Genomic DNA, 24,323 nt, shown 5'->3' with positions numbered 1-24,323 from the left:
CTTCCTACATATAACCCCAGCAGCACAGACATTAAGGGCAACATTGAATAAATTACTGAAACTGAGAAGCTTCTGTAAAGCAAAGGACACTGTCACTAAGACAAAAAGGCAACCCACTGACTGGGAGAAGATCTTCACCAACCCCGCAACAGACAAAGGTCTGATCTCCAAAATATATAAAGAACTCAAGAAACTAGACTTTAAAATGCTAATTAACCCAATTTAAAAATGAGGCACTGAACTGAACAGAGAATTCTCAACAGAAGATGTTCAAATGGCCAAAAGACACTTAAGGTCATGCTCAACCTCCTTAGCGATCAGAGAAATGCAAATCAAAACAACTTTGAGATATCATCTTATACCTGTCAGAATGGCTAAAATCAAAAACACCAACGATAACTTTGCTGGAGAGGATGTGGAGTAAGGGGTACCCTCATCCATTGCTGATGGGAATGCAAACTTGGTCTGAAACTTTTTAAGCATCAACATGATATCTGGCCTGGGCTACCACAGATATGCTTCCTATCTCCTTGGGCTTACCTTTCTTGAGAGTCCCTCTCATATGTGTCACCTGCCTGACATCCTTCTTTCTGCATGAATCTAGCCATTTCCCATCCTCTTGCTAGATATAGCTTATTTTACTTTCTCCATGATTTCTTAATCTATTTAGTGGTTGATAAATATTTAGTTTTTTCCATTTTGCACAAAAATCATTAGTATGTATTTATAAGTATTTGTGTGGGTAACTGGCTTAGTAAATAAGTGAAAGTGTTCTTACTGGCCATATGGTGAGTGATGTTTAGCTTTTTAGTTGTTTATTATATACCATTTTGTAGTTCTGTCATTAATATAGTGTAACTGTAATTATTTTTATATTTTTATGGATTTCTGGTCTTTCATTGTTTTTTTGAGTTGTTTTTGGACATTATTTTATTGTTTTCAAGGTTTGATCATTTATTTGTTCCTCTTAGTTTTAGCTGTAATCAGATTTAGATGCCCTCAGTGAGGATAACCCACATCTTTTTGTATTTTGTTCTGGCATTTTTCTTTGGCTTCCATCATTTTCTTGGCCAAAGGTTTGACATACTCTGCAGCCTTCTCCTTGTTGTTCTTAGTGCATTATTTCTTCAGAGCATTGGTGTTTGTGTGGTAGGGCATGGAGTAACAGGTGCTGAATCTTGGGTGCTTTGGTCCCAGGCTTCTTACCTTCTTTGTTTATGGACTTTCTGACAACACATTGGTGAACATCATCTTCTTTAGATTGATAAGTTTCCAGATTCTTCTAGCTATTTGGCTGAGGCACAGAACTTACTCACTCATTGCCATCCATCTCATCGGAAGCATAGCTAGAACCATAGCACTCAGCTTGCTGCAGGTGAGGTTATCCAAGTCTGTGTTCTCATAAAACATCACTGAAACCACAATGGTTCTGAAATTGAAACTTTGCTTGCATGTCATTTATGGTACTCCATACGTCTTGTGTTTGTAACAAATGTTCACAGTAGAGAAGTCTGTACTGTTTGTGGAATGTTTAAAGCAGCAGGAAGAGGTTCATGGGAACTGCACTCTCATAAGCCAATGAAGACTGACACTGCAATGCCAGTCCCCATGGTTTACAGAAAGCTTCTAAGACCTGAATGTAGGTTTTTATTCCTGTGAATATGTTTCAACCTTTTTTCATTTATAGTGGTGTTGGCTAGCGGCTTGTTGCACATTGTTTCTATTATATTAATCTGTGTTTCCTGTATCCTTAGATTCTCCAGGATTTTTTTAAATCATAAGCAGTGTGAGATTTTGTTAAAGGCATTTCCTGCATTCAATTTAATGATAGTATGGTTTCTGTCATTAAGTTTGTGTAGTTGGTTACATTTATTGATTTAGGCATATGTTCTAGCTCTGCATCTCAGAAATGAAGACAACTACATCAGGATTGGGTGACCCTGTAGATGTGTTATAGGATTCAGGTGGTTGGGTTTTATTGAATATTAATAAGTTTATATAGAAAGTTTAGCACATAAATCCATTTTCTCTGGTCTTAGTGTGACATTGGTATTGGGGTACTACTGGCTTCATAAAAATAATCTGGAAATATCCTTTCTGTTTTATGGACTAATTTGAGAAGAATTGGTGTTAGTCCTTCTTTAGAGGGCTAGAGGTTGCATACTGAATCTATCTAGTTCTGGGATTTTACAGGCAGGATATTTTAAATAGTTGCTTCTATGTTGGTTGTTATGGGTCTTTTTAAATTATTTACTTCATCTTGACTTTACTTTAGTATGTATATCCATCTAGAAATCCATTCATTTTTTATATTTCCAATTTAATGGGATATAAAATAGAAATGCATGTCCTTATGAGCCTCCAAATTTCCTCAGTGTTTATTGTAATGCCTCACTCTCCAGCTCTAATTTTATTAGATTGGCTCTCTGATTGCTTCCTTTTAGTTATTTTTAGTTTAAAAATTTACAATCTTATTAATATCTTTAAAGGACCAAATGTTTGATGTGGGATGTACTTCTGTATATTTGTTGCCTTTATTGGTTGATAAATAAAGCTGTTTTGGCAAATGAACTAACAGAATAAAGCTAGGTGGGAAGTCCAAACAGAGATACACAGAGAGTGATTATGTGGAGTTGAGGAGATGCCATGTAACTGCTGAAGGAAAAAATGCCAGAACACCTTTTTTTTTTAAAAAAAAAAATGATTAGATTTTTTTTTAAATAAAAAATACCAGTCCAAGTTTCCACCCCCTCTCTTTCTCGCATTTCCTTCACACACCCTTCCACCTCACCCCCATCTAATCCACAGAGAAGGTAAGGCACATTGCTTTGTGGAAGGTTCAAGGCCCTCCCTACTATATCTAGGCAGAGCAAGGTATACATCCAAATAGGATCCCAAAATAGCCAGTACATGCAGTAGGGATAAATCCTGGTGCCACTGCCAGTGGCCCCTCAGGCCAGAACATCTTTAAGGTAAGCCACAGCCTCATGGTGATACATAGATGAATAGAAATAGGCTAATTTAAGATGAAAGAGCTGGCCTGGAATATGTCTAAGCCATTGGCCAAACAGTGTTGTAATAAAAAAAAGAATACCCCTTACTAATCAGCAGGTGCACTCTGCCCTCGTTCTCAAAACACCTCAATTCATGGGAAAACCTTGTTTGCCATTCCCACCACTGAGTCAGACAGCATAACCCTTCCACTCTCTACCAGAGCATCAGCAACTAGTTCTGTTGCCATGTGTTTCTTATAGAAAGTGGGAAGCTTGTGTTCATCATCCATGTCAAAGTGTTTTTGATAGCCGGTGGTTAGGAAGTAGATACACAGCTTCATCTTGACTCAGCTAACCACGTAGGTGGTGCTATGAAAAAGAGCTGGTCATAATTTTCAGACTGCATGAGAGTCACAAAAAATAATGTAGTTGTATTCCATCCTTCTTTCCCTCTTCATTAACCTTGGAACATTTGCATTTATATAAGCTAGGAGCTTAATCTTTGTAGAAATTTGTTAACTAATTCTAGAACTTATTAGATTTCCTCAGTCTTGCCACTAACATCTTTCTTATGTTCCCAGATCCCCTTGAGGACTCAGTGGTGTAGTTGTCATATCTCTGTAGGCTTCTCCAGTCTGAATCTATCCCTTAGTCTTTCTTTTCTTCTATGACCTAGATACCAGTCCATTGTTTTTGAGAACTCCTAGTTTGTATTTGTGTGAAGCTCATTTCAAAGTGGATTGAAGTTCTACATGATTATAATGGACATAGACTAATGTGTCTCAGTACATCCTGTCAAGGCTACACAATATTGACCTATGTCACCAGTCTTGATTACTTTTTTATGTGGTATCTGTCAGAGATCTCTTGTGTAAAGTTATTATCTTTAATTTTGGAAATCTCTAAACTACCTCTTGGCTGGATGTGTTAGTTCTTCCTCTGTACTGTTTTCCTTTTTTTTTCTACACATCTGTTTGCTATATCAGCACATAGTATATGGTCTTCTTGGACTTGTACAGTGAGTTTCAAAACCAAGTTGTGTAGACTCTCCCACTTTGTTATTATGCAAATTTGTTTTGTCGCTTTAATTCACTTTGCGTCTCTATAAATTTAAAAATGAGTTTGTCAGTCTCTGGAGAAGTTTTTCTGGGACTCAGATCCTCATGCTTCATAGCAACCTTTCCTATCCATGGAATCACCTCTCTAGCTCCTATTTTTAAGTTTATGAGGGGTGGTTTTGCTGTATAGTGTAGGCTAGCCTTAAGTTTTTCTTGGTCATATTAAGGTTAGCCTTGAACTCTTGTTCAAGTGTGTCAGCTTCCCAAGTGCTGTAATTAGAGGGGTGGGTATGCCATAGCAGCTGGTCTATTAACTCAAGGGATTTTAAGTCATGTTGTGCCAGGAACTAGGGGTAAAAGTCAGTGTTGCTGCCTTTATCATTCAGGAGGTTATAAGGGATGTAAAAGTTTTGTGCTGGCTGCTGGAGACAATGATCAAATGCGTAGTTTTTTTTTTTAAATCATAATGGCATTTCAAAATTGTGTTTAGAGCTAATACCTATACTCCTTAAGGTGTTTCACAAAATAGAAACAGAAGAGTCATTGCCAAACTCCTTTTATGAAGCCATAGTCACCCTGATACCAAAACCACACAAAGACTTAACCAAGAAAGAGAATTACAGACCAATCTCACTCATGATCATCGATGCAAAAATTCTCAATAAAATACTGACAAACCGAATCCAAGAACACATCCAAAGATTATGCATTACGATCAAGTAGGCTTCATCCCAGAGAGGCAGGTCTGGTTCAACATACAAAAATCTATCAATGTAATCCATCATATAAATAAACTGAAGGAAAAAACCATATGATCATTTCATTAGATGTGGAAAAAGCATTTAGCATCCTTTTAAAAGATGATGTTGTATGTTCTTGGAAAAATAGCATTTTAAGTATATGTTTTTGCTGCTCTGGAAATTGAACGTAGGTTCTTAGACATGTTAGTTTCATTCTATACTACTGAGATGCATTTCCAGCTCTCATGTTTATTTTTCTTAGATTTGATACAACACTAGAATACTGAGGGGTGCTAGGGCTTCGTGATCAACTTAACCTGACCTTGGAATAGTATGAATCCTTGATGATTCAGTCTAACCCTGCTCTTCCCTTTTCAGAGGTTGCAGTTGTTCATACTTCTGACCCCAAATCAGGGATTTACCAAGGCGATTCCTTTTTGTATGAATTTGACTTTTTCCTGGTCTTTAGTCTTTTATTGCTCTCAGAAGAGACATTTAGCCATGTCTTATGTTGGCAAATAAGAGCTACCAAAAGAAAAAGAAAAAACAAGCTACCAACATTGACCTGTTTTGCTCATGCTGCAATAATTTGGAACCTATCCTGATCCGTTTTCACCATTTTTTAGTTATGTCTGATGCCTTTAAAAGATGCCTTTAATATTTTGTTCATTTTTTACATCTGAATTATGTGTCTACCATTGCCAGAAGTGGGTATCCTTCACAATTCCTTATGTTCACATATGCTTAATTGAAATTTGATCACATGATATATAAATTACATTTGATTTTTACAAAGTTAGTATAATAAGTATATTTCTTGATACTACTTCAAAATATGAGTTTTCAAATAAATTGATTAATACTTCTTGATATTTATGTTGCATAATTCCTCATTCTTTTTATGAGTTAATATAAGTAGTTGACACTCACTGTTCCTACTTTCATTTTCCATTTTTATTTGATACATAACAATAGTTTTAGAGTCAAAATTATTTAGAGGCCCTCTACTATATATACTTAAATTTGGTCATTCTTGATAGTCTAGAAACCTGCTGTGATAACAAAATTAAGTTTTAGTTAGAGGATGAATAGAAACCTTGTACATATTGTGCAACACCTGGATTTAAGTTAAAACTGGGAACAGAAGCTTGTGTGACTGTATAGTTTTACACCTAGTAAGAAGAAAACATATGTCCATCTGATCTTAGGGAGATTTTATAAGTTTCAAATGGGTCTCTGGCCCTAAGCCATTCTTGCTGTCATATTTTATTAGCTTAGTTCTTTTCTTCTAATGGAAAGCCTGCATTTTGTAACATTATTTTGAAAGAATAAGACACTGTTCAAGTGGATATTGCAATCAGTGTCTCAAAATTGTCTCTGAGTTCATGAAAAGGATTCAGAAAGCATCACAACAGGAAATGTGCAGTAAGCAGTCAGGCCGGAGTGGACAGAGGCTGCCCTTTAGCTTGTTAGTAATCACTTCTGATTCTCAAGAGAACAGCAAGTTAAACTGGTTTTCTTTTTGAAATATATTTTACTAGTTTCTTTGCTGGGTAACAGTAAAGCATTTAAAAATCACATTTATAGACAGGCAGTCCAAATTGGAAATTTCAGTGACTTTATTTTGATTGAAGCTTACAGGCTACCCTTTAATATTTATGAGATACTTATGTCAGCAGCCTTTTATGTTCTTTTATAAATTGAACGTTATTTGTAAAGCCTGGTGTTTCAGATTGGCCTTATTTTACTTTTTCTATGTGGTATTTTTTTTTTTTTTACAAGGAGCAGGTTGTAGAGATAGGTCCTTGGTGTTCGCTGATAATTTTCTAGATGTCTGCTATTATAAAATTTTAATTTCTGTGAAAATTTTATTAATTTTGGTCATTCTGCTAGATTTTTCATAGTTTAACTAAATCACAAAGATTATATTGGGTTTTCCATGGCTGCTTAGAAATTTTGGGGTAGTAGAGATTTGATCTCTGTGTCATGATATTCTTCTTTCCAGACTTGTATTGTCCATGGCTGCGTAGGGAGACTTTCAGTGTTATTAGAAGCTATTCATAAAACAAGGAAACATTGGATTGTGATGTAGTTTTTGGATGTTTGTTCTCTGTCAGCCAGTGCTCAGAACTCTCAAAGAGTGAAATCATGAAATGGATGAGTGATATTATTTTATTTTTTAGAACAGATGTTTGCAGTCAGGCCCTACCTTGAAGTAATGACCTTCTACCTCTGACTCTCAAGCTCTGCCATTACAGGTGTGTGCTCCTAAGCTTGGTTTTGAATTTTTGAGTATTTGATAGAGACTTTGAATGTGGTCAAAGTCAAGCTTTGCCATTCTTGTCTTTCACAGTGCTTTCTTTTTCACTTGAGCTGTTCCAGGAGATGCCTGGAACACATTCCTCAAGCCCAGCACAGAAGTTCATATTGTTTTCTCATTGGTATTTCTTCTGTTCTATGCAGGTTGGATATCTTTAAACCCTTTCTCTAAATACTGTGTATTAAAATGGATATAAGTTTTATATTCTCATCACTTTTCTACTTAAATTTACAAAAATAATATTATATATATATATATATATATATATATATATATATATATATATATATATATATATAATATGGACTGCTTTGTTATCAGTAGCTTATACAGTGAAAAACTGAACCATGATCACTGTTTTTCAACACAGAGTCTTTTCTCTGTCAGTTGCCTTATATGCAGCTGAATTCCCTCTTTGGTCGTAGTAGCAACTTACATTGCAATGACATATTCCTCAGCTTTTCTGGAATCCCAGGATCATGCTTCGCCGTCAAGGTAATTCATAGGATTTAAGCGTGTCCTGGACTTTCTAGTCAGCCACACTAAAGGTACATGCTTCCTCTGTCAAAAAGTGCTTTTCTTCATCGTTCTCCTCTCGTCAGGGGACAGCTTGGATTATTGCTCTTCACTTTGATGTGGTCTTGGAATTTCTTCTTGTCATTGGACTTCTTACAGAAGCCTTTATTTGAAACAGAATGTTTAAGTCACAATATGGCTTTCTCTCTCATCATTTTTTTCATTTAATGCCATGTCTAGTAAGTTGTGTTGGATCTGATATATCATTTTTTATGTAACTATGTTAGGAGATGCCAAAAGTGTAGAGGACATGAGGAAGTTGCTGGTGACTCCTCAAGCTCACAACAACTTGTTTTCTCTTAAAGTTTGCTGCAGAAAGTTGCTTGGTATACTTTACACACTGAGCCTGTTTTCTTCTTGCTGACATGGTCCACAAAGAGAAAGCAAGTGTGATTATTAGTTATGTTCCCTGTAGGTATGGTGTTTTGTTTGCCCTGTGCTCCTCCTCAAGTTTTTTATTTTCCTGAAGTTTAAATATTAATTATATGCCTAAGTGTAGTGGCTTTGATTTTGTATTGCTTATTATATAGCATGGCCTCTATGTTCTTGAATCTTGTTTGGTGTGGAGCATCAACCTGTGGAAACTCTCTGTCATTGTCATTTGGATTGCTCCTGCTTTCCCCTACTCTCCCAATTACTCTGGTATTTCTCTCACATGGGGTTTATCTTTTGTTGATGCTTCACAGATTTTGATCCTTTATTCTTGGATATCCTGTTGTATTTTTTTAATACTTTTTTTTCTGTTTGGCTTTTAGTTTTAAATTTTTTATTGTTCTATCTCAGGCTCAGAGATTATCCTCTACTGTGTACTGTTTGCTAATGAGCCCATCAGAGGTATTCTTGTTTGTCCTGATATTTGTGATCTCTGGCCTTTCTGCTTTGGTTATTTCTTAGAATTCCTGTCTTTCTGCATATGTTAGCCTTCTGTTCTTGTGTATCCCCTGATTTTCAGTTAAAGCACAGAAGTCATAGATTTAAAACATTTACAGCCAATATTTTTGTTGTATTCAGTTCTGGGCCCATTGCTTCTTCATTCCCTTTATTCACCTGCTTGCCCAACACTAGTCATTTGTATTATTTTGTATAGTGGTAGTGCTATTGGGTTTGAGATTATGCCTTTTTGTGGCTTTGATTTATATTTCCACAGTGATTGGATCATTAGTTATGTCTCATTGATGCAGCATAGTGCCTGACATGAACCACTCAAAACAGAAATTATTCACTTTGGCTCTTAGTTGTAAAGTTCTGTCATTGTGGGGATTTTATGGAAGAACAGAGTTTTTTTTTTTTTAATATAGTGTCTAGGAAGCATAGAGAGAAAGTACAGGATGAGATTGGGGTAGGATATGCAGCATCCAAGAATATGCCTCAGTAACTTAGGTCATCTAGCTAGCCCTCAATTCTTCTTTCACCTCCATCATGTAATGAATTGGTCTAGGAATAAATCCACTTATTATGGCAGAGCTCAGGATCTACTTTTCTTTGGAAATACCATCAGATGCACCCTAGGTGTGTGCTCTACTAGTCTTTTAACTCAACGTAAGTAATGAATCTAGCATCCTTTATATACTTGTTTGGAGAAGTTTTTATGCAAATTCTTTGTTTTCATTCTTTTTTGTTGTTGAGTGACAGGGCTTTCTTAGGTTGTTTTTGTTAATCCCTATGAGATGCATGAACTGCAGGTATGTTCCCCACTCCTTCATTACCTTTTTATTCCATTAGTGTTTTCCCTGATGTTTGATGCTTAGTGACTAATTTAAAGCAGATACAGAGTGAGCGCCTTTCTTTATATAAAGACAAAAGTGCCAAAGCATTATATCCACACTTTCCTTCAGACTGATGAACATCCTTTGTGATGAATGGGTCCTTACAAAGATGGCCTTAGATATGACACAGATCACACACTTCTGTGCATAGTCCACGAAAGTAGCTTTTGTGATCACCTTGCAACACTTTTTTTCTTTTTGATAACTGTTCTTTTTTCCTCTTTCTTTTGTTCTAATATGGCATTGGAGATGCCAAAGAAGCTAGTGTCTAGATGAAGTACTGAGAGAGCAGACAACTCTCTCAGACAGAACCTGCAGCTGCTCTGCAGTCCTCTTCTTGGTTGTACTGGAGTCCTTCTACCTTGACTCTCCTGTTTCTTTGTGTATCGCCTGCCCTTTATGTTATAGACATCGAATATGCTAACAAATCCATCTCACTCTTTTGCTATTTTAGTTATCTTTCTGTGAAGGAATGAGGGTGTCAAGGTGAGATTGCTCACTTAGCAATAGGATCTAGTGAATTGGGAATAAAGGTTAGAAGTGAAAAGAGAACATAAGACTCAGTATAGGGACTAGTTTTAGGGGTATCTCGATCCTTAATCTGTGAGACTTTGTGAAAAGCTTTGTGGAACTAACAACAATTTGGGGACACCTGTTTCTTTCCTGAATGAGGGTTGCCTCACATATAGGTTGTGTTTCATAAATGCCAAGCTGTTTCCTAAGTGTTAGAAAAGCCCCAGGGTTGGAAGTTGGAGATGTCCTGAGTTCCTGTGGTTATGTTCCAGAACTTCTTGATTTGTATGTTCAGGTTGCTGATAAAGCCCAAATGCGAGATGAAGCCTAGAGGATCTGTAGCAAAGCTGTATACATGCTTTGTGCTTACTAAGCTTGTATTGATGTTTGAGTTCTAATGTGTATCAGAAGTAGGTGCTCCAGTTACTGTGCATCTGAACATTACTAGGTCTCTCCTTCCACAGTAGACAGTGATGTAGGTTCCTGTAATTTTCTGCGGTATTTTGTTTTGATGCAATTTAAGGTCTTTCCTATGCACTATTTTGGTTAGTCTTGCTAACACTCCTAGGTATATTTGTTTGTTAGTTTTTCATAGTTGAGATTATTGCAGAGAAGCAAAGCAAACTCGCCTTGGTTATTGAATCAGTAAATTTTAAGGTTTGGAAGTAAAGACCTTTTATTCCACAAATCTTAAAAAGCATTTTCATTTATTACTCAGCCTTTGTGTAGTAATTATAAGAAGTCTCCAGCTTCTAAGCTTAAGGCTCCTTCTTTCAATTAGTTTCTAAGTGTCATGTGTGTATATTCTAAACCACTAGAGGTCAGTGTTGTGTTGGTAAGCAGAGGTGTCCGTGTCTTGCGTTTTGAACTCTGAATTGATAGATGTCTTGGGAGCTGGGACTAGCATTCCACAATAAACTTTTACTTAATGGTGTGTATAGGATGCTTCGTAGGCTTTCTGACAGTTGACAGTGTTAATAGTGATGTCCTAGGTTCACAGTTCATATTAGGTAATGTTTGTGGCTATGTGTACAACCTCTACCTCTTTCTAGTAAATCTTTAATTTTAGGGGCCAGATCACATTCTCACACAGACTCCATTTGTTAATGGCTGCATTAGTGTAGTAAACTTGTATCTCAGTTTAGTCTATGTCTGTTAGGTGTCTAGATTGGGGATTCCTACAGTGGCAATTCTTTTTTTTTTTTTTATTGAGAAAAGGAAAAAAAAAACCAAGTTTCCACCTCCTCCCAGCCTCCCATTTCCCTCCCCCTCCTCCCACCCTTCTCCCCCTCCCCCCACTCCTCTCCCCCTCCCTCTCCAGTCCAATGGGCAGTCAGGGTTCCCTGCCCTGTGGTAAGTCCTAGGTCCTCCCCCCTCCGTCCATATTTAGGAAGGTGAACATCCAAACTGGCTAGGCTCCCACAAAGCCAGCACATTACGTAGGATCAAAACCCCGTGTCATTGTCCTTAGCTTCTCATCAGTCCTCATTGTTCGCCATGTTCAGAGAGACCAGTTATATCCCATGCTTTTTCCGTCACAGTCCAGCTGGCCTTGGTGAGCTCCCAATAGATCAGCTCCACTGTCTCAATGGGTGGGTGCACCCCTCGTGGTCCCGACTTCTTTGCTCATGTTCTCCCTCCTTCTGCTCCTCATTGGGACCTTGAGAGCTCAGTCCAGTGCTCCAGTGTGGGTCTCTGTCTCTATCTCCATCCATCACCAGATGAAGATTCTATGATGATATGCAAGATATTCGTCAGTGTTGCTATAGGATAGGGTCATTTCAGGTTCTTTATCCTCAGCTGTCCAAGGAACTAACTGGGGACCTCGGCTTGGGCTCCTGGGAGCCCTACAGTGGCAATTCTTAATATGAAAATAAACATTTCTTAATTTCAAATTGTGTTTTCATGTCATCTTCTGGAGGTTGCTCCACTATCTAGCCATTAAGTCCAGAATACTTTGTTCTCATTTCTTTTCCTTTCATGTTCAGCAAGCAAGTCAGCAAATCAGTTGTCTGCTGTGTGTGCTGCTATCATACTTCAGTTCTCATTATTGTTGTTCAGGTTGTTACAATGATCTACGTTGCTTTTCCTGCTTTTAGTCTAGTTCCCCACAATTGACTGCCCTCTGTAGCTAGACGACTTGTCTGAATTGTAAAGCTGACCTTCTAATTTTCTGTTAACACTCCTTCACTGTTTCTCCCTTGCCTCTTCAGCATTGAAATTGCTTCACACAGCATCCAATACGCATTCCATACATGTTTGATTGAAAGCAGAAATACAGAAAGTACCATTTGAGTTATATATAAGGGACACTGCTTTCTTTTTTCTTCCTTCCCTCTCTTACTCTCTTCCTCCTCCACTCTCTCCTCTCTTTCTGTTCTTGTTCTCCTTTTTTTATTTGTATTATTTTAAAGACTGGAACTTATGTATCCTAGCTTAGCCTTGAACTTACTATGGTCCTCTAACTTTCATCTTCTAAATGCTGGGATTACAGGTATACACCATCATGCCTGGCTATAGAAAGCTTTTTATAGGAAAAATTTGTTTGGGTTTTGGAGAAAATGTTGAATTTAGTCATATTATCAGGTCAAGAAATAATGTGAGTATAAAAGTGAAAATGTCCATAGTGTCTTAGAATGTGGTCTGACCTAAGTGGTAGAGACTAGTGATATTTCTATTATGTGGAATGAAAGTAATTGGCTTTGGAGTTTGAACTTGTACTTCTATGCTCTTCACTCCTCTAATTCGCATATGCAGTGTAAAGGAGCATTGGTGGGGATAGTGGTGGAGGTGACGGGTTCCACTGTGTCGGAATCTAAGTGATACCAGAATATACTAACAATATTGGAAACTGGAGATGTGCTGCTGGGTCTTGAAGTGAGAGAGGGAGAGAGAACAAGAGTTGAGGAATTCTCAAGGAAGAATAGATATGAGATGATAAAGTAAATGTATATTACCCACCAAAAGAATCAGCAGGAAGAAAGCAAAGATACGTTGGTGCTAACATTTCACTGCTACTATGTGCTTTGTATTCCTTTCCTCATAGCCCAGGCTAATTCTCAGAAATTTGTTAGTTGGTGCTGCAGCAGTTCTGAGTATAAATGTTCTTAGTAAAACTACTTGGCATGTTAGGAAAGAGCTCTGAAGGTTCTGAGTAGAATTTTTCATAAACTTGAATGCCACATTTTCATGATGATCTGTGTTGTATTTATATGTATATTTTATCTTCACCACCTCCTCCTAGTCACATATTTTGAAAGATGGTGATTTGAATGGACATCTGTAATGCTAGTATCTGAGTATTTATGTGATTGTTCCACTTGAAACTTTGTGTTTACATCTGGGCTACTTCCTACATGGCAGGTTACCTATGATGGAGCTTTTACAGATGTGGAGAAGCTGTGAACGCTTGGACCACAAGAACCAGCTCTGGGACTTTCAAATACAACACAAAAGCCTGTGACTTGTACTTAGGAGTTCACTCCTTCAACATAGTAACTGGCACAGACTGCCTTTTATTCTGACAAATCAACAGGAAAACCATAGGTCAACAACAGCCATAATAACACCAAAAACAAAACAAAACAAAACAAGCAAAAATAAAAAATTACTGAAAAATCTAAAGTTACTTGCTTAGGGTTACTTCCTTTTTCAATTTGTATAGTTTCAGGTTTAATGTCAGTATCTAATGTGACTCCTCTGGATTGCTTCTGCGAAACTGGCAGTATTTGAATGTGAAGGCACATTAATTTGCTTGAGATATGATGTCAAGACATACTTATGGACAGCTTTGACTTCAGTGTTCTGAAAGAAGGTAGAGAAAGAAGGGAGCAAGTAGTCACTCTGCAACTGAAGATCTGCTCTTTGGAATAGAACTTCCATGGGAGTTCCCCATTCCTTATGCCTCCTGAGTCATTGCTCCTTGGTGTGTAGTCTGCAGTAGATACAGTGCAGGAGGCTGTCTCATTGAGAGGTATAGAAAAATACTGTACTTAATGAGATCATGAATGCATTTCTTTTGTATAGGCATAAATTGTGGGTGTCTGCTCTAGGTTTGTTACTAAAGCCATGGATTTAATGTAAGCGAACCCAGAATGTCATTGGATAATATGCAGAGAGACAAGTTTGTGCATTGATTTAAATCTCTGGAATGTAGGTTCTTTTCATTTTGTTTTGAGTGAAACTAGCCCACATAGTTCATGTTTTTCTGTCTTGTTATAGTTGTTTCATTTGACCAGTACCTTAACTAACTTCTAATACTGAAGATTGCCCTGAATTCCTTAATCTCATACAGATTTAGTGACACTTATTTTCTCATAAACTAATTTCTGCTTGGCATTAAGGAGGAATATATTGAATAGTTTATTGATTTTTAAGAAGTCACAAGATCAAATTTTGTAACTTGGCATGGTACGGAAAAGCAAAGTTCCATGGAATGTTTCTAGAACATTCTGAGTTTAAACAAATTATCAAAGTTTCTTAAGAACAGTCATTTCCAGCTTTTTTTCTTTCCTTTTCTTCTTTCATGTGTGTGATATGTAAGTGTGTTCGCATGTGCCTGTGGAGGCCCTGTATTGGTGTTGGGTTTCTTCATTGATTACTCCCCACTGTATATGTTGACTCTGAGTGTCTCACTTGAACCTAGAGCTTCCTGACTTGGCCAGTCTCATTATCCATATTGCTTGAGGGATCTCCTGTCTCTGTCTCTCAAGGATATTCAACATGCCTTGTGTCTGTTGATATGGCCACAAAACCCTTATTTTAGAATACATTTGCCCTTCTCTTGGTCTGTTGGTATAGTGAAAGATGAATGGTTTGAACTTTGGAGATCGCACTTTGAGCTTCTGTTGATGGAGGGAGGGTCTGCTTTTGGTCCCGGCTGCCTGGCTAGCATACACCCGAAATAACCACACAGAAATTGTATTAATGGAATTACTGCTTGGCCCATTATCTCTAGCATCTTAGTGGCTAACTCTCACATCTTAATTTAACCCATTTCTATTAATCTTTATCACCATGAGGTTGTGGCTTACCGGGAAAGATTTAGCATGTCTGACTTGGCATCTCTATGTCAGCTCTCTCTGACCCTGCTTTCTTCCTCCCAGAATTCAGTTCTGTCTTTTCCACCTACCTAAGTTTTGCCCTATCACCAGGCCCAAAGCAATTTATTTATTAACCAATGAAAGCAACACAAATACAGAAGGACCTCCTACACCAAGCTTCTGGTAATTGCTCATTGATGTTTTGACTTAGAGCAAACCCTTTGTCTTACAGCTTCAATTTTCTGAGAGTGGCTAAGGTCACTTGTAGCTACACTGTGGAGTTAGAGGTTTTATTGTTAACTCTGGATGGGACATTCTCTTTCTCTTTGGTTCTATTTAAAGTATACTGTCATTTTACTTAATTTTGTTAGGTTGAGGGTTTACTTTAACTCTGAAGAGGAAATCTTTTAAAGCCCTCCCCCCTCCATAGGCTGCATTTGCAAGTTCAGAATACTTCCTCAGAAAATATCAATTTAAGATAATTCATCGTCTTGATTATATTTTACTGGTTTCATATCAAAATAACTGCTTTTTAAAAACTTTGCCCCTACTTAAGTTTATCACAGCTAATTCCAAGTTACTGTTCCATCTTGTGCTATCATTTCTGTATAGCCTTATCTATGTAAGAGATAACTACTAGGCATTTGTACTACATTTTTGTCTATGCAAGTGAAAGTGGGGTGTGTAGAGTTGTTATTTGTTGTTTAGCCAGTACTTAAAAAGGCCTATGATAATATCACCAAATTGTCTTTTTTTTCTATGTTGACGTTGAAAAATAGATTAATACAGGATAACATCAGGTCAAAGGGATGTATATTAAATTGAATTTGGAGATTCAAACCTGGAATCCCAGTTCCTGGGAGGAGGAGACGGGAGGATTAGGATTCAAGGCATCCTATGTGCCATAGCAAATTTGAAGCCAGCCTGGCTGCACAAGACCCTGTTTCAAATAACAACATGTATGCATTACTATGTTTAATTATACATTTTAGTATACTTTTAAGTCTAAATATTTAGATATTAAAAAATCTTGTTTTTTCCTACAATATAATGTTTTTTTTTCAAAATTAGTTCATTGGAGTGTCAAGTTTTTTTTTTTTTTCATTCTTTGTTTCATTATTTCTTGTATTTTTCTTTTATCCTAGGCCCAACAGCAACGAAACCTGGATAACATTGTCTTGCAACAGCCTAGAATAGGTAGCAAGAGAAAATCTAAGAAAGATGTGTATACAATCTTTGATGCAGAGATGGAGAGCACAAGCCCAAAGTCTGAACAGGACTCAGGAATTCTGGATGTTGAAGACGAAGAAGATGATGAAGAGGTGAGTAATCTTCAAGTTGGGGAAATGAGGTATTTTTGCAATTCAGTATTTTATGTCTGAAATGTGCTTATTCACATAATAGCTTTGTGACTTTTACAACATTAGCTGCAGCATTAAAGTTAATTGAGCCCCAACTTAAAGAAATTGAGGCTGCACAAAGGTATTTCACATCTTAAATGTAATAGTTTTTGAAAAAAATCATTATTTTTGATTCTCTACTGATAAGATTTTACCGATTCTCTCCATCAAGGAAGGAAAACGAGTGTTGGCCTTATTTAGAGTCAGATAGTAAGTGGATTCCACTGAGTCTGAGACAGTGTCTTAAGAGCAACAAAAGATGTTACTTACTTTTTCTTTTCATTTTACTTATATTCATTCTATAAAATGATAACATTCTTTATGGCATTTTCGTAGAAGTCTATTGTATACTTTTTCTATACATTGTTCATACTCAGCCCCTCATTACCCTAGTTTGTTTCCTAACACCCTTCATTGGTGCCTTATTTTTCCAAACAGGTCTCCTGCTAATTTTCATCTTACCTATATGTGTATGTTTTAAAGTCTGGGTTTTACATCTGAGAGAAAACATGCAGTTTGTGTGTGTTTGTGTATGTACATACACATATGTATGCATACATATATATTTGCATGCATGTACGTGTGTATTTCCTAAATACAAACACCAACCTAACCCAGATTAAGTTTTGTTTGTTTGCATAGTGATTGGAAATATCAACTTTGGTGTCAAATTATTCAAGTCCTGGTCCAGTTTCATTTTACTTAAAAGTATTAACAGTTATTTTATCATCCACTCTGAAATGGCCCATGGCATGCACAAGGAACACTCAACCTGTGCTCAATGCCTGTGTGTCTCTTTTCCATTATTTCTCTAGGTAAAACCAGGGACACTCTCTATTCAACACTGCTGTCCTCTCTTACACCAGCTTGTCTTTTTTGCTCTGCTTTCATCTCTGAGCTGCTCAAGAATATGTCACTCTTTAGCTTTGTAATCTTAGGGAATTTGCTGTATTAGTATCTTAATCTGTCAAATAAAGATAGTAGTTCCTAATTTTCAGAGATATATAAGTATGTGGTACATAAAAAGTAGTCAGCAAATGCTAGCTTTTGTTCTGTCTTCATTACTTTTCCTTGTTGGTTCCCATTGTGGTTCACCATTATTATTCCTTATATACTTAAAAAAATCAAGTTGGTCTGTTTAACCTGTTTTGAATGTAAAAATTAATAGCCAAGTCATCTACAAAATATTAGTGTTGAAGTTTGAATGTCTCAGGGACTATCTCACAAATACACAGGAATGCCGCATATAGCCCTATCAAGGAAGATGCGTTAGGCTGAAGTGTTTCAGTGGTTAAGAGTGCTTGCAGTTCTTGCAGAGCCTGAGTTTGGTTCCCAGCATCCACATGCAGTGGAGGTTCAGAGTGGGGTGGGTGGGTAGCTTGTTAAGGCCGACTCTAATTTCAGCTCTCACACATGGGTATAAAGATGAGGTAACCCTTTTTAATGTTCTGGGTATTGATTAATGGAGTGAAATTTGCACTGTGGCTCATGGGAACAGAAACTAGTCACAATTTGTACTCTGAGAGAATATATACCCAGAAGAGATGACTGTAGGGTAAACGCAGAGAATGAAATAGACACCCAGTTCTGATACATCAGCTTGTCATTCCTCTGTATAAGGAGCCAGTCTTTAATCCACTGGCCTTCCCAAGGTCATACCTTTGAATCTGTGTGCTATGTCCTTTGCTTTAGCCAGCGAGGTCCAGAAAGAATGAAGAAGGTGGGGGGTGGTGGTGGTGAAATAAGTTGGCTGGAGTCTCATGGTGAAAGTATTAAAAGAATGTACTAAGAAGGTAATATTCTAAAATGACCCCACATCACTGTCAGACACCAGTCCACATTAGAGATTTGCTGATTGAGCTCTTACAACAAGAATTCAGCACTTCACTGTCTAATGGCATCCTATCTTAAAAAAAAAAAAACTCCCTACCTTATATTTATTTACTTCTCAGTTTGAATCTTCTTCAAGTGCACATTCTTAATCTCAAACCTCATGTAGAGAATTATTTGTTTAGATGTCTCCAAACTGACTTCTTGGCATAGTTCTTGCATGTTGTGAATAAATTCTTCAGATAAGGTCTTTCATGACCTACTGTGACGTTCTGACCTTCATTCTTGTCATTCTTCAGCAGACCTCATTGAGAGCAGCATAGTTTTTGAAGTAACTGAATCTAAGAGCAGGATAGCTGTGGCATCTTACAGGGCAAGTTCTTACTCTACTTATGATATATATTGTTTTGAGAATTTGATTCACTTAGAGTCTCTTCCTAGGAAGACGTGTGTATTCATGTGAGAAAGTAAGTTCAAAGATTTAGGAAGCTCATTTGACCCCAGGCATCAAGCTAAGAACCCATATTGAGGAATAGCTCTACTTGAACTTCTGTGTGCTTAGAACTCTCCTGGAAATCACATTAAGATGCAGGTAGTGATGAGCTTGGGAGAGCCTGTATTCATACCATGGTTCTATGTAAAGATGTTGTCAGTGGGCTCTGGACATGCTTTGAATTATAAGGCTGGAGAGAACCCCAAGGAAGCTTTTAAAGTGCTGAGAAGTGCTTGAGTTTTGTTTTGACTTTTCTATTAAAATGCTTTAATATTTTTGTGACAATAAATTTAGTATTTAGCCATGTTGTATGCTTATATCTGCAATCTCAACATTTGGGAGATGAAGACATGGTAGATCAGGAATTCAAGGCGAACTTTAGCTATGTAGTGAGTTTGAGGCCAGCCTGGGCTATAGGTGGCTTTATCCAACAAAACAAAACTAAACTAAACAAAACCAAAAGAAACCCAAAAAACTGAATCCTAACTAACCAACTGAAATGAACAAACAAACAAACAAAAAGTAAATAAATGCACCAAATGGAAAAAAGGAAAATAATATAAATGTCAGTGGGCTTAAAGGAGAACTATATTTTACCCTTAAAACTCTGACTTATAATACACTATGAAGATTTTAAACAACATTATATAGTTCTAATTTAATAAGTTTATGTATTTTTCTTGTGTGTGTTAGTGTATGTGCATATGTGTGTGTACATATGTATGTGTGTACATATGAAGCCAGAAGTTGCCAATGCGTGGCTTTTTTAGTTGCTTTCATCTATTTTTGGAGACAGTCTGGAGTGATCACTTATTCTGCTTTAGGTAGGCTGGCCCGCCAACAAGCCCCAGGGATCCTTTTGTCTCTGCCTCCCCATCACAAAGATTATAGGCATGCATTACTTTAGTACTTTAATGACTGAGCCATCTCCCAACCTCTTTCCTATGCCTTTACTGAACATGTGTTTAATATATTTTTTGTGTAAGTAATGACAACTTAAGGTATTTACTATATCTTTGCCTAATGGTGCCTAATTAGAAATAATGGAATAACTTTAGTAGGAAAACTCAAACACCTACAACATAGCTATTCATATATGAAGCAGATAGTTAATAAATTGTTAAAGTTAATTTTCTAGAGATGATAAAAGCTGAATAGCTTGGGGAAGTGAAGAACGAAGCCTCAAATTTGTCATTGTGAATGAAAACCAGTATTCTTGTTTAAACGAGCTTGTATAATCAGTCTCACTCTCCCCAGTTTATTGATCTGTGATGGAATTAGCATATTATGACTGAGCAGGGTTGCAAAGAAAAGTATTTCCTAGTAACACTTCTTTGTGTGTGTGTTTTAATATTTTGGTGAAGCTAATTAATGGATAATAATCAAAATGTATTTTATTTAGCTAGTCATATCTGATATTTAGCTATCTTTTTAAAAATGGAATACTTTTAGTTAAATTGATTTTTGTGGAAATCTGTGATGTAGAGAGATTGCTTTGAACCCCAAAATAACAACACACAAACTGTATTCATATAAACACTGCTTGGCCCATTTCTATTAATGTGTGTAGCACCCCAAGGTACGCTTACCAGGAAGATTCTAGCCTACGTCCATCCTGGGTCGGAGCTTCATCGCGTCTGCCTGGGAGAGGGGAGCATGACGTCTGAGCTCACTTCCTCTTCCTCCCAGCATTCTGTTCTGTTTACTCCACCCACCTATTTTCTACCCTATCAGGGCCAAGCAGTTTCTTTATTTTTTAACCAATGACCTTCCTCCATCAGGTGTTAACACACGAATGCACTGAGTAATGGCAACCAGACATTAACTTTTCCAGTCCTGGAGGATAGAACTCAAAGGTGACGTTTCAGTAGGTGCTTCTCCTGAGGCCTCTTTCTAACTTTTAGAAGCTCTTGAGTCATGTCCTCACATTGCTCTTCTTTCTGTAGACTTGTTCCCGTGTCTCTTGCCCTTTTCATAAGGATAGTGCTGTGACTCCCTAAACCTCATTTGCCTCTTAAAAGCCCTGTTTCCAAATATTCTTATTGGGAAATAGAGCTTAACATGGTGATTTGGGGAGAGACACACTACAACGTGTACAAATACATATCTAGGAAGTATAAGTTCTATTAGCTTTGTGCTTTTTATACAGAAAAATTATACAAATTTATTCTTTTTTCTTCTTTTAAAAATACTTTACTGGGTAGTACTGTTACATGCTTTTAATCACAGTGCTTGAGAGACAGAGGCAGGTAGATCTCTCTGAGTCCAAGGCCAGCCTGGTATACAGAGCAAGTTCCAGGACAGCTAGAACTGTTAACACAGAGAAACCATTCTCAAAAAAATAATGATGATGATGATGATGATGATGATGATGATGATGATGATGATGATGATGATGATAATGATGGTACTTCAGTGTTAACAGGTTTACTTTAAAATACACAATTGAGAGGAAGGTTGCAGAAAATAGGCATCATTTCTCAGTAAGTATGTTAGAGTGAAATACAGGACACTTTATGTTCAGATCAGCAGCCATGAACTAGTTTTTGGCCTACACAGAGCTTTAAAAATGTTTAAATTAATAAATGTGTTAACTCACTGTTGACAAAATATCTTGATCAACAGTTTATAAGGATGCAGTTTATTACTTTGGGACCTGTGACATGGTGATACATAATAGGAGGTAACATGTGATAGATCACATCAGCTCCTTATCAGAGAGAGGGAGCAAGAGGGAACAAGGGTAGATAGAGTGCACATAAATTCAAGAGGCCTGAGTCTTTAATATTTACTGCAGAGGCATGTCTCTAGTGACTAACATCCTTCTATGTCTCAAAGCCCAACTGCTATCTTTTAACAGTGCTGTCAGCGGTGCTGAAGTCTAAAGAGCATACAGGTTTTTGATGAACATAAAAGGTCTGTATTATAGCAATTGGCATATTTAAATTAAAAATTTAAAAAATGCTTTTATTGGGTTGGAGAGATGGCTCAGAAATTAAGAGCACCTGTCCTTAAAGACCATGGCAACCCAAACCTTTCTGTAGCTCTTGTTTCGGATGATCTGATGCTCTCTTCTAGCTTCCTTAGGCACTGCATGCATGTGGTGCACAGTTGCATATGCAGGCAAACACCTATGTTCATAAAATAAAAATAAATATACCATTTAAAAGAATAATATTTTCGCTGGACAGTGGTGTGATCTTTAATTCCAGCTCTTGGGAGAAAGAGGCAGGAGAATCTTTGTGAGTTTGAGGACAGCCTGGTCTACAGAACAAGTTCTAGGACTGCCAGAGTTGTTACACAGGGAAACCCTGTCTCCAAAAGCAACAACAAACAAAATAAAACAAAATTATTTTTTCTTTTGAGAATTTCATAAATATATCTTGATCAATATTATCTATCCCCCTACTCCTCTCAGATTGTCCCCCATCTCCCTGTCCAGCCAACTTCATGTTTTTTCTCTCTCTTAAACAAAACAAAACAAAATGAACAAATAAACAAAAACTCATGGAGTCCAATTTGGACTGGCTGACTACTCTTGAGCAGGGGCAGTTGTCACTTTTAGAGAAGGAGTTCTTTTTGAGGCAGGGAACTCACTCTGTAGAGCAGGCTGTCCTTGAATTCAGAGATCTGCTTGTTTCTACCTCTCAAGTGCTGCAATTAAAGGCATGCATCGCCACTGCCTGGCTTCAGCTGTTACTTTTTTTTTTTTTATTAAAAACAAACTGTCTTCTTCTTCTTCTTCTTCTTCTTCTTCTTCTTCTTCTTCTTCTTCTTATTATTATTATTATTATTATTATTATTATTATTATTACTATTGGCTGGAGAGATGGCTTAGTGGTTAAGAGCACCTGCCTGCTCTTCCAAAGGTCCTGAGTTCAATTCCCAGCAATGCAGACAGAATACTGACAATACTGTATACATAATAAATAAATAAATAAATAAATAAATCTTAAAAAAATTTTTTTCACCTCCTATCCCCCCACTTCCTCTCCCCCTCCCTCTCCAGTCCAAAGAGCAGTCAGGGTTCCCTGCCCTGTGGGAAGTCCAAGGTCCTCCCCCCTCCGTCAAGGTCTAGGAAGGTGAGCATCCAAACAGACTGGGTTCCCACAAAGCCAGTCCATGCAGTAGGATCAAAACCCAGTGCCATTGTCCTTGGCTTCTCAGTCAGCACTCATTGTCTGCCATGTTCAGAGAGTCCGGTTTGATCACTTGCTCCATCAGTCCCATTTCAGCTGGCCTTGGTGAGTTCCCATTAGATCAGCCCCAATGTCTCAGTGGGTAGGTGCATCACAGTCCCGACTTCCTTGTTTATGTTCTCTCTCCTGCTCCTCATTTGAACCTTGGGAGCTCAGTCTAGTGCTCCAATGTAGGTCTCTATCTCTATCTCCATCCATTGCCAGATGAAGGGTCTATGGTGATATGCAAGATATTCATCAGTATGGCTATAGGATAGGGCCATTTCAGGCTCCCTCTCTTCAGCTGCCCAAGGAACTAGCTAGGGACATCTCCTTGGACACCTGGGAACGCCTCTAGAGTTTCTTGTGAAGCCTAAAATGGCTCCCTTAATTAAGATATATACTTCCCTGCTCCCATATCTACCCTTCCTCCATCCCAACCCTCCAATTCCCCCAAGTTCTCCCCATCCTCCCCTTCTCACTTTTCTCTCCCCATCTTCCCTTACCCCCACCCCACCCCCACCCCCAAGTTCCCAATTTTTGCCTGGCAATCTTGCCTACTTCCAATATCCAGGAGGATAACTATATGTTTTTCTTTGGGTTCACCTTCTTATATAGCTTCTCTAGGATCATGAACTATAGGCTCAATGTCCTTTATTTATGGCTAGAATCCACTTATGAGTGAGTACATACCATATTTATCTTTTTGGGTCTGGGTTACCTCACTCAGGATAGTGTTTTCTATTCCCATCCATTTGCATGCAAAATTCAAGATGTCATTGTTTTTTTACCGCTGAGTAGTAGTCTAATGCATATATATTCCTCATTTTCTTTATCCATTCTTCCATTGAGGGGCATCTAGGTTGTTTCCAGGTTCTGGCTATTACAAATAATCCTGCTATGAACATAGTTGAACAAATGCTTTTGTAGTATGGTAGGGCATCTCTTGGGCATATTCCCAAGAGTGGTATTGCTGGATCCTGGGATAGGTTGATCCTGAATTTCTTGAGAAACTGCCGCACTGATTTCCAAAGTGGTTGCACAAGTTTGCATTCCCACCAGCAATGGATGAGTGTTCCCCTTACTCCACATCCTCTCCAGCAAAGGCTATTATTGGTGTTTTTGATTTTAGCCTTCTGACAGGTGATGGAGGAAGGTCATTGGATAATAAAGAAACTGCCTTGGCCCACTTGATAGACCAGCCCTTAGTTGGGTGGAGTAGACAGAATAGAATGCTGGGAAGAAGGGAAATGAGGTCAGAGACGCCATGCTCCCCTCTCCCTGGCAGATGTGATGAAGCAAGCCACCAGGTCAGACATGCTGAATCTTTCCTGGTAAGTGCACCTTGGGGTGCTACACACATTAATAGAAAAGGGCCAGGCAGTGTTTAAAAGAATACAGTTTGTGTGTTGTT

At 37.7% G+C, this 24,323-nt stretch overlaps 1 protein-coding gene across 1 annotated transcript in view; it reads left to right on the top strand.

The window, feature by feature from the left end:
- Exoc6b (exocyst complex component 6B) overlaps positions 1–24,323 on the top strand; it is a 500,761-nt gene that overhangs the window by 164,692 nt on the left and 311,746 nt on the right. Inside the window, exon 7 of the mRNA XM_005369834.2 lies at positions 16,154–16,330. Within this exon, the coding sequence (XP_005369891.1) occupies positions 16,154–16,330 (177 nt within the window). The remainder of the gene's footprint in view (positions 1–16,153; positions 16,331–24,323) is intronic.

This window comes from Microtus ochrogaster, unplaced genomic scaffold, assembly GCF_000317375.1.
Source record: "Microtus ochrogaster isolate Prairie Vole_2 unplaced genomic scaffold, MicOch1.0 UNK62, whole genome shotgun sequence".
Lineage (NCBI taxonomy): Eukaryota > Metazoa > Chordata > Mammalia > Rodentia > Cricetidae > Microtus > Microtus ochrogaster.
This window is presented reverse-complemented; position numbering and strand designations above follow the sequence as displayed.